The sequence below is a fragment of the Pistacia vera genome, unplaced genomic scaffold, assembly GCF_008641045.1.
Source record: "Pistacia vera cultivar Batoury unplaced genomic scaffold, PisVer_v2 Contig419, whole genome shotgun sequence".
In the NCBI taxonomy this organism is placed as follows: Eukaryota; Viridiplantae; Streptophyta; class Magnoliopsida; order Sapindales; family Anacardiaceae; genus Pistacia; species Pistacia vera.
The window spans coordinates 153464-170062 of record NW_022196245.1 but is presented as its reverse complement, the minus strand read 5'-3'; the positions used below and the strand labels follow the sequence as shown (position 1 = coordinate 170062).

Genomic DNA, 16599 nt, shown 5'->3' with positions numbered 1-16599 from the left:
ATATGAATTTTGAGAAAGACTATTTTTGTTCAGTAGCACTATAGCAAATTGAAGAAGTTTGGACGTCGGCTTTGGAGATCTGAATTTTGAAGAAGACTCTTTTTATTTGCAAATATTTTTTAGTTTTTAATTATGCCAATGTTTTTATTAATGAGTATTAAGTAATGTGTAATTGAATTCTTTATGTTTTTATTTCATATTCTGGATTCAGTATCTGCAAATAGGTAATTTAATGTATTTTTCACACAAAGAATACAATAATAATACCCAAATAAAAGAGAAAAATAGCATGAAATTATATATAAAATAATAAATATTTGAATTTAGGGACTTAAATGTAAAAATTGAAGAATTTTAGGGGTTAATTTGAAAACCGGTTAACCGAACCAAATATTCGGTTCAGTTTACAACCAGTTTATAACCAAATCGGTTCAGTTTTGGTTTGCATTTTGTCTAAACCGAATAACCGGTTCGGTTTTCAGTTTGCCCAATCCGATTCGGTTAACTGGATTATCCCACCCCTATTGTAAATGTAAAGCACACCATCATATACATGGTTAGGCTAAATCTACTTTTAGCCAACATCCATGGGACCTTGTCCAGATCGAAGCAATCCACTAAGTTAAAAACACATTACAAGATAATGTTCAAAGTTGATCTAAGATATAGTAAAAAGAACTCCCTGTTCAACTTTACACTTAGCACCATACTCTGAATCCTTAACGTGTAGCAACTCCTTGGACCTTCTTCACACTAGGAACACACCCGAGAATAGCTTGTGAACCACCAAGCTTCAAACACTGACGCGGCACATCAGCATCAGCAAAGGAACCATGTTCCAAGAGCCATCAAGTCAATGAATGATATATTGAGGTTTTGGCACACAATGGAAATGAACCTTTGAACCTTAAGGGAAAGAACACTCTAAGAAATTTCAGAGTACAATGAAACAAAAGATCAAAACATTAGATTCAAAAATGCAAGATGAGATGATATATAGCATAAGGTTTCTTGCTCAACACATATGTGCCACGTCAGCCAACAAGGGATTGACCCATGTTTGTCCAAATAAGGAAGGTATTCCTTCTTTTGGTTTGTACCACAAAACAAATCGGGAAAAGAAACTTTATTCCATAGGACCACTTAAAGATACTATAACACATGTAAAAAGGTCCTAAAAAGTAAGAGACAAAGATAAACAATATCTTTTCCACTTTATTAGACATGCAACCCGTGATGGTTGCAAATGTCTGAAGCGAGAGTGTAAGCACTAACTATTGTGCACACACACTCGAAACAAAATAAGTCAAGACACAAGTCTGGCAACCAGTGTGCACGCAGAACTGATATGCACACATACGACAAAAGAAACAAGTCAAATCAGAAGGTTGGCAACAAGTGTGTGCACATAGCTGTTGTGCACATGTACATAACTCATAAGTTTGACAAATATGAGTATTCCATACTTATTTACTTTGGAGTGGAAAATAAATTTATTTCTTTTAATTTACTCTGACATTTCATTTTAAGGGTTATTATGTTTCATATCTTTGGAGATTTCAGCTTGTATCACTGAAATGTCTACGGCAGATCAAAAGTGGCCTAAAAACTTGACTAAAACTTGAGAACACATCTCAATGACTTCCCATCAAGGAGCAGTTGGAGGGCTTCATTGACATTCTCAAATGGGAGCTCATGAGTTATGAATTCATCTAAATTCAAAACCTGTAAACAATCAACCACATTAGAATAAACAAGTGAAGTGCCATGTAAATTAAACAATTCCATTTATAATTTTCGGTAAATTTACCCATTCATGCATTGGTGGGCTAAATGTGGAAGCTGAGACTTCCTTTTAAAGTCTCCTAAATTACTTCCAATGATTCTTCGTCCATCAAACAACTCCATTGGATGAAAAGGAAGCATTCTTGGACTCCCATGGATTCCCAACAAAACAGTCGATCCCCAACCCTGTTGCATCATACACTTAATCATATAAGCACAATTTTATCTCTTATGAACTCCTTTAAGTAGCAAAGAGATTGATCCGAATTTAAAATTTTACTCAAAATTGTCTTTTAACATTTAATTATTGTCAATAAAAAGAAATCTCAATTTTAGAATAATGTTCACATCGGCATTTGAAAATTCCCATGTATATATACATATACTAGAATCATTTTCTTGTCAAAACATTCTGATATTAATTTCATCAGGATTATGTTTAATCATTGTTGGATTCATCTCATTGGATTAATATGTTATTTTATAACCATCCAATGATATATATGTATGATCCGGATAAATTAATATTTAGACGTTCTGATTAAAGAATTATTATACATATATAAAGTTATGCAACTTCCTTCATGGGAGGACAAAAAGGACTCACGGAGAACGTCCACATTTCCTACACATTCAAAATTGTAATCTACACCTCCTCCCGTCATTTCTCTTATTTTCTGTAGCCACTGCGCACCACAATTAAATCCAATTATTAGAGTGTCATTTTGAGAGAATGTTAAGTTACTGATGATAACGTTACACCTAGTATCTAATGTTGTCTCAGATTTAAGAAAGGAAACTACGAAATATTCCACCTCTAGTACTATAAGATATTTAATACAATAATATTATATGTATAAACAAATCTTACGAAGATTTTTATATAAATTATTGTGATAAAAATAAATAAAAAAGTGAATATGATAAATTTATATTTCTAGTATTACTCTATCTAATAATATTATCCTCTAATATCTTAATATGACACATCCTTTATAATATGGTATATGTACTTATTAATAGTTTTTACTGGTGAAAAAATTTAGAGTAAATTCACGGTACAATGACATGTGATCTAAGTTATGTATTTTCTTTTATATATCTAAATCAATACCATAATTATCAATTTTCAATATCATAAAAATAAACATACTTAGTAAAAATAATATTACAAATGATTTTTTTTTTTTTTTATTTCTAGATGGAAGAAAATGAAATTACCGCGAGTCCAATAGCCCCCAAACCGAAAATAGGCACACTAGAATCAGTTTGCACATTAGCATAATTGCATGCAGCTCCAACTCCTTCATCAACATCACAAAATCAATGTTTAGATCTAACTAAGAACGAAAATTCTCGAATATAGACGTTTGTCCCCATTAGAGAACTCATATGCTCCGACGCTGCTCCCTAACACAGAGATCTGGTGTCAAAGTTCTCACCATATGCTGGTGCAATTTTTTGTGCTAGAGAAGGCACGTCCCCGTCGCAAGAATTTTGTTTTTTGACGCCGGGCAGGCCTTATTTCCAAGGGTGTATGTTTCTTTAAAATTCGTATTTTCGTTTACAAATGTCAATAAACACTAAAAGATACAATAGGCTGTTTTTATGTTTAATTACCATAACTGCTTTCCAGGCACTGGCATCAGTATGACAGATTGAACTGTAGAGGACCTTCATTCTAACCTTCTTTTTCTGAGGAGGATCAACTTGATTTCTTCCATGAAAAGAGGCTCTCCAGGACCCCGTGCCACAGCAGCTGCATATGCAACAGTTCATCTTTAAAAAATATAACATTTTTCACGAAAATTCTACGATATTAATCCTCGTCGAGTCATACTGTTTAACTATATCAGTATCGTAGAATAAACTAGTTTCAATAATGATGAGAGAAGACAAATTGTTACCTTTGCAAGTGATCACCTCTCCCATTGTCTCTATTGTGCAAATTCTTTTAATGTTATGTTTCACAAGTTGACATCTGTCTTTTATTATATTGAATTTTATAGTCTAAACTATAGAATCGTCACTGTTTTCGTAGCGTAAATCCTCATACCTTCTTTTATTTTTTATTTTTTTATAAAATCTTAAAATTAACTTCTTATTTACTATTAACTTACTCTCAAAACTCAAAATAATAATAATAATAATAATAGTTTTAGGCTTGGAACTTTTATAATTTTAGGTTTGGGACTTTTATACCTTTAGGATGCGTTTGGTTCAGAGAATGTTGTATTAGTAGGAATGTTATATTAATGAAAAATTAGATTACCTTGAGGGTGCGTTTGATTCAGCAAATGTTAGATTACTGGAAATGTTATATTGATGAAAAGTTAGATTTCCTTGAAGATTACTAGGAATCTTTAGGAAAATGTTAAATTAGTGAGTATATTATATTAATATATTTGGTTAAGAGGAATAAATTGGTAGGTATGTTATTTAAATTACTAAATTGCCCTCATTTTTATATATTAATATAATATTATTTTTATATTTATTTTTGAATAATTTTTTTTAACCCCCAACATTTTAGATTTAGTTAAAACACCACAACTTATATAAAATTTTAATTTGTAACAAAATAACCCCCACTCACCCCAAGCCACTGCCGGCCGCCTGCCACCACTGTTAGCGGCATCGGAAGTGGCAGTTTGTGCGCCGATACTAGATCTATGATGGATCTAGTTGGAAATTGTCAAATCTACGGCTAGAACTAGCTGTCATTAATGGCTAGAGTTCTGGCCGTTGATGTCAGAGATCTAGCCATCGTTGATGGCCAGAGTTCTGGCCATTGACGACCATAGATTTGGCTATTGTTAACGACCATAATCTAGCCGTCAAGTCGTTAACAACCAGAAGCCGTAGATTTGGCCAAAAACGGCCAGAAATGATCTGGCTATTTTCGGCCAAATCTACAGTCATCTTGCCATTTTTGGCCATCAATATAGCCAAAAACATCCATATTGGCACAAGACAGTCATTTCTGGTGAGTTCCGACGTCGACAGGCAGTGGTTGGCCAACTATCGATGGTGGTGGCTGGCCGGCAGTGATGGTCTTGGGTGGCTTGCAATTTGTTTTAAATATAAGGGCATTATTGTCCAAAAACTTAATTAAATAGGGGTAAAATTATAATGGCAAGTTAATGTAAATTAATTTCAAAATAAAGGCATTATTGTCCAAAAATCTAATTAATAATGGATAAAATTGTAACAAAAAAAAAATTACCAAATATCCTTAAAATGCCTAAGAAAATGGAAATAATCAGATTAGCTTCTATATTACCAATAGTAATTAATATTGGTTTTGAAAAATTACTAGAATCTTATATTAATTGACAACTAAATATGGTAATTAAGTAATAAAAGATGATATAGCCTCAGTAATTGGGGATTACCCCCAACCAAACTGGTATATTTTGTATTAATTAATTATTTAGAAATTTGAAATTGTACTGTTAATCAAAGTTTATTCTCTTTTCTTTACATGTGTAAAATCAAATATCAGATTGAATTATTAACAATTTATATATATATATGAAAGTTAAGAGCAATTTTTTAAGGTTTAAACATTTTTCTCTCTTTTAATAATTTTATTTTATTTGCATTTATTAGTTTGTATAATAATACATATACAAACTTCCTATAGAAATTCACTCATGCAAATGACGTATTATATGTGATTTGATGATTTTAAATTAAAGATAAATTAAACAAATTAATGTAGATGATATTTCAAATATATAGGGCTATCGCATCAATTTGTACGAAATAATTTGTATATATAGCATTACTCGGTTAGTTTATACTATATATATTTTACCACCCCAATATACAATTTAAAACATCACTCCACTCGGATAATACACAATCAATTAAAAGTAATAAAAAGATAACACTTATAAATATAATCAGTTTTATCCCTAATATTTCATTTATATTGAGCTCCTTATTCATTGATTCTTACATTATAACATTTATATTATGTAAAAATAAGATTTATAGAATACCATAAATACAATAATTACTTAACATCAGCATTTATTTTCAAAATTAAAATAGTTTTCTTAATAGTTAAACATAAGAATATATTTCGGCAACCCCTAACAAAAAAATCATGGCTTCGCCACTGTTTAAAAGGTTTTTAAAACCCTGACCACTACGCTCTAGCTTAGGTTGTTTTATCCATCATTTAATCTTGTATTTATAAGTTTAAACATACACCAGTCTTTGGTTGATATCAGTTGGTCAAAGTCATCTCATGTTCATTCTAAACATCTTTGTATCATAATCAATTTTCTGTAAAAGAAAGTTTAGAAAAAGTAGTGATTAATTATACTATTTCCAAGGCAAACTAAACTGCACTACGGGAAAATCGAATGTAGGAGATGAAACTTGTCAATGCAAATTCATATCACCAAACGTCTTAATTACCGATTCAATAGTTATACAATGGGTGACAAAAAACTTCCTCTACAAGTCTAGGGGGGCGTAGTTAGTAGAGTAGTCTTGATTTTAATTAATCTAACTAAAGGAAGAATAAAAGTATGTGAAAAAATAAGAGGAACTAAGAAAGAGAGAAAATGTGAAGAAAAAAAAATTGGGAATCTCGAATCAATAAAATATAAATAATTTTAGTGGAATCAAAATTATTAATCACTACAATAATATATACTTATTTTTCATAATTTCAATGAGATCAAGTGAGTATACTTTGGTCACGCCCTTACAACGAACGGGGTGTCATGTCAATGCAATGTAACTGGTATCCAGACATGCATTTTTCCTATAGTCTTTCTTTTTCATTGAGAATTCTCTCTGTAAGAAATAATTTTTTTACTATTATATATACATACAAATGAACCGTGATAGTACAATAAAAAGGAAACATGCACTTAATTAGAGAATAAACAGCCCATAAAACTGCTTAATAATGCAAATATTCTTTCTTTATTTAAGATAGCTAGCCAATTAGGCTTACATAAGAAATGCCTTGTTCAACAAAATAATTTTGTGCAAAGCATACGTTGTGATTGAGGCAGGTGAAAAAATAATTAGATCAAAAGGACATTAGAACAAAAATAACTGTTTTGCCTTTACAATTTCCCCAGAATGTTTTATTGTTTAACTTGGATTCGAATCACGTTCGAATGGCACAACAGTGCTTTCCACTTTCCTTGAGAGTGGCAGCGCTTTGTGGTATATAATCAATCAGTCTTTACTTTCCCTATTCCCAGCAAACACTATATATCATTGATTTTCTCCATTCTCAGTCTTTATTACTTCTCTCCAATGTCTCTCGACGTCCCTGAGCTGCCAGCGATAGCTCTGCAATTTGCTGAACTGTCCTCCTCATCAAAATACTTGTTGCTTCTCTCGGCTTCTTCATTGACAACATCACGACAGTGTTGATCCCCTTCTTTGTCACCTCTGCAGTAAAGATCAGACAATTGGCTTAGGCAGGCATAATACTAGTTCACCAATAAGAAAATGATTTAACTTCATGACATTCGCGATCAAATTAAAGATAAAACTAAATGTGAACAGCAAAAAATTATTTCATTTTTTTCCTCGTTTTGACCATTGTCTAGATGTAGAAAACATCACAGGAATGATTAAGTGTCCATTTGCATGAAAACATAAATCCGGATAGAATACAGCATGCAAGAGATCACAAAACACGGATTAAATAAATGACTCCGCAAGAAAAGCATTTATAAAAGCAGCTACACCTGCATTTTTATAACATTTTGGAAAAGAAGTGAACTTTTTTTGTGGCACTAGTTAAATCATGCACGCATTCCTTGGACAGTCAGGATAAATTGGCTCCACCGTTAGACAATCCTCAAGTAATTCAACAGGCACAACCTTGTTTTTAAGCCATGCAAACCAAATCTTAGTTAATGTCTTAACATCTAAAATTTTACAAGCCCAATGGAGCAGAACCTAGAGTTGAGATAAACTCCACCTAATAAGCATTTGACAAAACCCTAGGCGTAGCTCGTTGAACGAGTTCTTAATAAAAAAATGAAGTTACTAATTTAAATTGCTCATTTATAAGTCATACCGACCAAAAGTTGTAAAATTAACCAAAAGTTTTCAATATTACGAACCCAGAATAAATAATAAGCCCAATAGCAACAGCAGCGAAGGCAATGAAGTACATCCAATCAACCTGAAGAGAATAATTGGCATCAGAAAGGCAATTTTACATTGTGATAAATTTTAAACTAAATAAATATCAATTTTCATTACATGAAATGATGAAAATGACCGAATTGTAGCTTACAAACCTTCTCATGATAAGCAAAGATACGAATCACAACAGCCCACATGTCTGAGGTCAGCAATGAAAGGTTAAGCATTGTGGATCCACTAATCTAAAAGAAGAAAAACAAGTTTTAGAATATAATATTCTGAAAGCAGTTCTTATGAATCTGGAAATATAAATATAAGCATTATACGCACTTGCACAACAGAGTCATGAGTTTGAATACTTAAGAATCCAATTTTAGGCTATTCACCCCCATTGGTGGATCATATTCTTAGACAATTACCAGGATTAACAGTACATCATGAATACAAAAATCTTAGAAAACTGAAAACCATACCTTCAGCAAGATGGGAACAAACGAGTAAAACAGAAACATAGCCAACGCAAATCCGAAAAAGGGAAGAGACTGAAATCAAGAACAAAAGCATGTGAGATTGAACTCTAATAAAATTTAAAAGAAAAAAAAATTACCAAATTTCTATATGTACCCAAAAGAAAACCCCAATTTTCAACCATCGTTAGATCATAAAACAAAATATATTGTTTATTCCTTCCTGTTCAAACATATATCTGTCAGTGAATCCACAATATTAAAGCTTTAACCAATTTATACATCTAGGCATATTTGGTAAACAATTTTGTTTGCAGAGACAATATTAACTTTTCTTTTTATCTGGTCACTCAACTCGGTACATATTTCAATTGCATAATGGAAAGAGAGAGGGAGAAACTTACAGCCCCAGCTGTCCAGTGAATAGATTTGAGCTCATTGCGCTCAAGTATGCTTCTACAGGCATCGTTAAGGGGTTCAAATTGACAATAGATTTGCATTTAAAGGAATAATAATTAACCTCAAAAGCTTCGCCTGATAAATAATATGGTGCAATGTCATTAAAGCTGTAAAAATGAGGTTCTGTACATGCATAAAGTTGGTATTTTGAAGACTAAGTTAAAACAAACAAACAATTAAACTAAAAATAAGCAGAGAGTTCCATCAACATAAAAAGAACTCAGAATTACTTAATGGGGTAATCAACGAATTGGTTAAGTCAAGGATACATTTGGATAGCACTGATTATGGCTCCAAAGATGCCTAAAAATGACATCAGTTCAATTCTATCAGCATTCTTCACAAGATATTCCTGCATAGAGGAAAAAGGGTTGAAGTTAAAAATTGTGGCTGACTCAATGTAGTTGGCATAAATCAACTTAGTTAAATCCTAAAATGCTTTCATTTCCTAACTATCAACCATCATATGTTGTTCTTCAAACCCAGTAAAAAGAAATTTCTACACCAAAAAACTGAAGAAGTTCAACCACATATCTTCCCAAAGAGAGAGAAAGAGAATTTCTAAGTTTACATAAGAATGGAAGTACAAGTTTGATCTGTGCTTACACAAACAAAGATTAGAACCAAAGACTGCTGGATTTAGCAAACAACTAGCACTCAAAATTGAGTTTCGTAAAACAAGCATATGATTAAAAACATTGAAACAGGAAACAGTCTAGAGAATGAGATAACATGGTTCAAAATAAAAAACAATGAATATGATCTTTCTACCTTACACTAATGGCAAGGAGCATAAATGTATGTAGTTCCACTGAATGATGATGAGACATCAAAGCAATGGCCACCAGGATCAAATCCAAGGAGGGTGCAGCACAAAAAAGAGACTAAAGAACAGGGAAGAAAAAAGGGACTACAAGATGGAGGAGGGAGAAGCAAAGCACTGGAAATCCTGAAAGTGCAGGGATAAACATAGACTGAAGAATCTTAAAATTTCTCATTATAATCTGTGGTAATGAAATAGAAACAAATCATGCCACTAACCCGACAAGAAATTAAGAAATTGCTTACCTCACTGACATTACTAATGGCATACAATGTAGCCCCAGCTATAACAAGTGCATCTCCTAAACGAGGGTTGCTCCCATCTACAAGCCATACAAAATATTCATATCAAAATAACTTGAAGATGCTAAAGATGACAAATGGCAGTCTGAAAGTGAACATTGAGAATCCGTCGATATATCTGAAACTCATGCCACAATTGCATTTGCTAATATCAAAATATATAGTTGGTCAGGCACAACAGAATCTTTTCTGATAAGAGCAGTAGCTCTAACATTGAACTGAAGGATAGATGATTACAATATATGTGAGCTTGCCTCCCCTGAGATTCAACTTAATTTCACGCGGATTCTCTTAGTTTCAGAAACAGGAAACAAAACCCCTATAACAAAGGTTTCTAAATTCTGATGAATTCAGGAAGTGTTTGATGATTATCGGGAGGTCTTAGTGACAAGGATTGTTTACATATAAGATATATGTATCACATATAAAACATAACACAAGAAAACCAGAAAGAAGCATTAGGAAAAAGTTAAGATCAACTAGCTGAAACAACATTTTTCCTTTTTCCTTTTTACCTGTTCGGTCACCAGCATGAACATCTGAAAACACAACCAAGACAAGCCCGGCCACACAAACAACCACACCAGTTATCTTTTTGAATCTGTATTTTGTCTTTAAGAATAACCAAGTAAGAACCATCACAGATGGGATTGACCAACAGTCCAATAGCATGACGCTGGTTAGAGAAGTGTACTGGTAAGCCTTAACCACTGTGCATGGAATGAAAATTGAATGAATTACAAAAACCCAAAAAAAAAAAAAAAAAAAAAAAGAAAAAAAGGAATAACTCTTAAGAGCGAAATTAGAATGCTGTATATATATGCTCAGATAGCACTGCTTTATCTCTGCTGAGATGTGGACCTTCAATACAAGAAATTTTGTGTAGCATATACCTTACAATTTTTTTTTTTTTTTTTTTTTTTTTTTTGATGCACCAAGTTTATTCTTCTGAGGTTGTAACTGTATACGTGTGAGTGTGTTTCGAAGCAGCTTCAGAGAAATAAAAAAAGAAGTTACCCCAAAATAAAAGTAAACCATTTCATACAAGTTTTCCTTTGAACTCCGTATTGCAGCATTTCACAAAAAAAAAAATTTAGTTGAAACTTCCTTTTGCAGCATATCACAAAACACTTAGAGAAAGAAAAACAGGGATGTGAGATAAATAACAAAAACAGTATATCCACAATCATGAAACACTCACCTAGAAAATTGGCCTCAACATCAACCACCCCAAGAATTAGATAGTAATACCATTTTGCCTGCACAAATTCCAAAAAGAAATAAATAACCAATCTTCAGATACTAACAACAACAAAAAGTAAAGGACCAAATGAGTGGACGGTAATCAAATTAATTTTTGGGGCTTTATCCTTCAAGAACCAAAGCCACCAGTTCACACTAATAAAATGCTGATTCATGTTGCAAAAAGAAATTCATCTCAGTTAGCAAGCTCATATCACCTCCAGGGGTCTTAACTTCTACCCAACTCAGTGATCGGTTCCTTCTCATCATTAATTACAAATCTCATTCAACAACACATCTTGCATTTAAAACATTTTTTGGTGTTCTAAAGCTTAACTACCCAAAACAGAGTTTGCATTTCATTTTCCCATTTTGGGTGAGGTTGGAACAGTAAATCCTAACCCAGATCTTACATTGCAATCACAGAGAAATTTGCTATTACATTAACTTATATGTTAACATGACGAAACCACATATTCATGTAAACCTTCCCACATTAATTTGAAAGGGTAAAAGTCATCCTCAAGCTCTCCTTTCAGGACAATACTAATTACTATCAATCATCACCATGCCCAGATTTCTGACCATTCCATGAACTTCCTTCAAGATGAACAATGGTTTCTAAGGAAATTAAAATCAAGTAATTCCACAACAGCAAGCTATGCAATTAACACAGAATTTTCATGGCAGATAATTTGAAATTTCAACCTAGTATGCTTCATTCAATTCTTAAAGTGAATATTTGGTGTTTAGACCAAATCGGCAAACCATAGAGAATACCTTAAGTGATTGCCTCCTGTAAAGCATGTAACTTCCATAGAAAATAGCTAGCAACACATAGTTGAGAAATGACTGCGATGTTGGCGCATTAATTCCTAAAATACACAGTAAGATAGGTAGGTAAATAACAGCTTTGCACCATCAAACACTCAAAAATTTCAATAAACTAGTTAAACAAGAAACTTAAGGGAGAAAGTCAACAGATTATCTGAAAACATTAAATCAAAAATCTAAATGCATGTCACCTATCATCAAAATTTCAATTACACAAAAATGAACATTTTCTCATTCTCTTTAATGTGCACATAAAAGAACTTCATTAGTAGTCAAAATTTTATACACTACTTTCCACACAGTTTCAACACATTACAACCAACTAAAGAGCAAGTGAAGGTAATCAATCACTTGAAATGAACAGAAAACTTAAAACCAAATAAGTAAAAGCAAAATCTTAGCCTTGAATTTCATGAAGAACCTTTAGAAAATTCAAATTTATAAAATCAAGACTTCCAATCAAATATTGAAAAGATAAGTAGAAAAGTTTTTATATAGTATATAGAAACAACAGAGAACAGAAAAGCTCAGAACTCAAACAAATAAAACATAACTATGTTCCATAACAAAACAAAATTAAACATGCCAATCAATAGCATATATGTAACTTATTGCAGATTGTTTATAAAGAAAAAGAAGACCAATTACTTCTAGGCTCTAGCAAACAACTCCAAATGAACTGGAAGTTCAAAAGTTGAAACAGTGCGGAGACCACATAACAAATATGGTTGAATTCTGTTTCTCAGAATTGAATGAAAACATGAAAATGAATCAGAACATAACTTTTACTCAATGCAACAATAATTAAAAAAAAAAAAGCAAAATTCATTCATTGCAAACAAGACAATAACATATAAACAAGTCCGTAAAGAAACAAAGAGAAACAAAACAAACCTTTTCTAGCAAGTTCAGAGGAAGCAAAGCCAGTAGAAGTAATCAAAAGCGAAAGAAATTGTCCCAAACCAAGTCCCACCAATATCTTCTTTGTCCAAAAATCCTTAAAATTCATCATATTTTCACAAAAATAAGTCACCAAAAACCCAGTTGAAAAAACAAAAAAAGGATCAAAACCCCGTTTGCAAAACAAAACTTTGCGAGCTATGGAGGGAATAAATAGCAAAAATACGACTAACCCAGATACAGTTTTGGAGAGTTATAACTAAAAGTGATGAATTGACTGAAAAAGAATAAAGAAAAGGGTTGACGAGAATGAAGGGACAGTATAAAGAGAATTTGTGTTGGATGTGAACACAAATTCCGAGATTTAAGCGAGTGTGAGCCGTTGAAGTTTGGCCAGGTCGATGCCAAAGTTCTGCTTTTGTTTTTTGTTTTCTTTCATTTTCTTTGGATGGCTCGCTTACTATAAAATCAATGATTTAATGTTAATAATTATTTCATGGTAAAATGAGCTACAGCCAACAATCCCATACGACCATGCTCATTATATAGTTAATTTTTATATGATTTTTCTTAAAAATTAAAATAGGAAAATTCAATTTTGTGTTCTCAAAATTTAAAATTTATTTGTTAGAGAATGAAAACAGTGAAATTATATTAACTCATTCTTTTGGGTGTGAATTGAAAAATAGCTTATTCGTATAAGTATTTATCAATTTCCATGATTTTATCGTTTTGAGTTTTTAATTAAGAAAAGATAATTTGCTCAAATGATATACTAAAATTTTGTAATATAATTTCCCATAAATGAATAAATATTACAATTTACACCATTGCTTTTTGGACAAATTCAATTAAATCTTCAAAAATACGTTTTGATATATTTTGTTGCTCAATAATTTCTAAAAAAAAAATACTAATAAATGAATAAATATTACAATTTCTTTTTTTGATATAGTAGTAGTATCATTACTTATTTATCTAACCCATCAATAGTTATATGGGTTTATGCTTTTATTCTAATGATAATGGCTTTATCTTATTATTGATTTTTTCATCGATTTTAAGATAAAATAATTACGTTATTAAAAATTTACACATGAAATTTTTAGCACATATCAATAAATATATATATTTTTTATTATTATTATATCATGAAAATGTAAGGAGTAAAAATATAATTTTCTTTTAAGTTTAAAAATTAGTACACTCAAAAAATTGATAGTCAAAACTAATTTTTGGATGCAGATACTGTCAACCTTTTTAAAATAAAAAATAAAACTATTTTTTTCAAAAAATAATTAATCTACCATAAAATTTTATGCTGAGTGGCAATTTAATGTTGGTAGCATTGTAATTATAAATATGGTGCAATACATTTGATAAAATTATCCTCATTAAATAATATAAATACTTTTGAAAGGTCTCAATCACAGGTGATTGGGCAAAAAAGCTTGATGCATAATACTTGACTATCATTGATTCGTGAGGAAATAAAAAATAAAAACAAAAAAAATCCACCTTAAAAAAAGAAATAATTAAAAATATTAGCAAAAGAAAAGAAAAAGACAGAAAGCTCCTTTAAGTGCTGAGTGGGTGTGCTTCCTTTTTATTTGTTTTTGGGAAGCAAACTCATAAAATTCTAATTACATTTTGATTGTGACACATCCTTTTATAGTGACTTTGGGTAGTATTTTGTCTCCATCAATTTTAGGTGAGAATGGCTACATTTTAATTTCTTTTTTTTTCCTTTTAAATTAATATTAATGTTGGTCTATTTTTAATTAAAATTTAATATATCAAATTACGGTAAAATTGATATTTATATGGAAGATATATTTAAATTACATCTTCCATATAATTAGAATATTAGGTTTGAAATTCATCAAAATTTACTCCTCCTAAAATACAATAACTCTAAAATCTCAAAACCTTTCACAAATATCATGAAATTTATTAGAAATGTAAAAATAAAGTAACTAAATATATACATTAATTTATATGATTAATATAGATAATCTCATTAGACCAAACAAATGCTACCGGTGAATTGCATAATTTTTTTTTTTTTGTTTTCTCCAAAAAGTTATGATCTTCATGGTTTATTGTTTATTCATTAAAAAAATGAGAGCTAAAATATTTCTCAAACTAATATATTTTTGTTTGTTAAAAAATAAGTACAAAATAGCAAAAAGGGTGCTTTTAAGTTTAAAACTTTTAAAATATTATTAGTTTTATATTATTGTCAAGACCATATTAAATAAATCATCTCATGAGTAATAGAACAATGTCAATGTCAATTGTACCATTACACTATTAACCGGTTTTTTTTTTTTTTTCTTATATATGATGAGAGTGTTTCGACTAGCTCGTGCACACCTCAGTTAATCCCTCGAAATCTTGATCTTAAAATTATCTGTAGGTTAAGAGACACAATAGCAACCCATGTTATGGGTTATGGAGACTTAAACTAAAGAGATCATGTAAACTTAAATCCTCATTCACTCTTCTATCATCAAGACAACTAGTAGTGGTTTACTAACGGTTGTTGACTTCGTTCCTATTCGGAAGAATAAATATAAAATAATGAATTAAAAATGATATTATTATGTTAAAGAATAATACTACATCAACAACTATCTTTAAAAAACTTTCTCTAATAATCTTAGCGTGACAACTTGCAATTGGTCAGCTTATAATTAATTAGTGGGACATATACAAGGCTCATGTAGGATCCGTTGTGAACTGATCAATTAAGAACTAACAAATTAGAGTTGTAAGAGAAAGTTTGTGAAAGATGATTATTGATATAATATTATTCAATGTTAAAACATGCAACTCCATCCACTTGTATGTAACCTTTTCTATATAAAAAGTGACGACTCTCAAATGGCATTTTCTGTTTAATTTGACCATTGGATAATAAAATAAGAGAAAGAATTGAGTTACTTTATGAATTGGGTCAAATTCGGAATTAGTGAAAATATGTTTGGTTGCTTTATTCAAAGTCGAAATAAGGAGTCTGCCAGCCGCGTAATGTGGTAGTCACTTTTGCATTTTCTAATTGCCTTTTACCTTTTGGATCAATATTGTATGGCTTTCGTTTTAATTGATTAAGTTTTTGAAAGGTTCCATTTCTGACTTTGGTTAATTTAATAATAGTGTCATTCTTAGTAGACTTCAATTTCATCATGTTATTTTTATTTTTTCTACAAAAGGAAAATATGATTTTGAATGGTATTTATGAATCTGATACGATTTAAGCGAGTTAGGGTTACCCTAATCATATTCCAAGTTGAGGATTCTTAACTCACAAATCTGTTTAATAACACCAGTGATTAAATTGGATGTCTCAACCTGCAAACCCATTTATGACTCATCAAAAGATGGCAACATATTAAAAATTACAATACCTTGAAGCTCGTGTATAACTTTTGACAATGATATTCTCCATAATTAATTTAATGAAATAATTAGATATGATTTCATTGAATTTTAAGAATTATTTACGATCATTTTTATCAAAAATTTTAAGTTAGAAATTTATATCTATTAATCTTGTAATAAATTCCTATAACAAAACTTTAAATGGGTGGTTACATTTCAAATCATTATAATACAAATATTAATTATAATATAATTCCTTAATATATGT

The 16599-nt window shown here is 30.9% G+C and overlaps 1 protein-coding gene across 2 annotated transcripts; it reads right to left on the bottom strand.

Moving 5' to 3' along the window:
- Positions 1 to 6713: 6713 nt before the first annotated feature.
- On the bottom strand, positions 6714 to 13321 carry LOC116142791 (solute carrier family 35 member F2-like). Of its 2 annotated transcripts, XM_031428197.1 has the most exons (11): positions 12942 to 13321; positions 11994 to 12088; positions 11173 to 11230; positions 10487 to 10681; positions 9915 to 9991; positions 9116 to 9198; positions 8792 to 8843; positions 8394 to 8462; positions 8076 to 8162; positions 7896 to 7957; positions 6714 to 7212 (listed from the first exon to the last, which is right to left on the bottom strand). In XM_031428197.1, the coding sequence occupies exons 1-11, from the start codon at positions 13057 to 13059 to the stop codon at positions 7062 to 7064; spliced, it is 1047 nt and encodes a 348-aa protein (XP_031284057.1). In that variant the 5' UTR covers positions 13060 to 13321; the 3' UTR covers positions 6714 to 7061. The 2 variants fall into 2 exon arrangements, with proteins under 2 accessions (XP_031284057.1, XP_031284058.1); XM_031428198.1 differs by lacking the exon at positions 10487 to 10681.
- Between the last annotated feature and the right edge of the window lie 3278 nt (positions 13322 to 16599).

Coding starts and splice junctions, on each gene's coding strand:
- LOC116142791 (XM_031428197.1), bottom strand. CDS start 13,059: ATGATGAATTTTAAGGATTTTTGGACAAAGAAGATATTGGTGGGACTT. Junction 8,163..8,393: donor TTGTTCCCATCTTGCTGAAG/GTATGGTTTTCA, acceptor TTCTTCTTTTAG/ATTAGTGGATCCACAATGCT. Junction 7,958..8,075: donor TCTTTGCTTATCATGAGAAG/GTTTGTAAGCTA, acceptor TATTCTCTTCAG/GTTGATTGGATGTACTTCAT.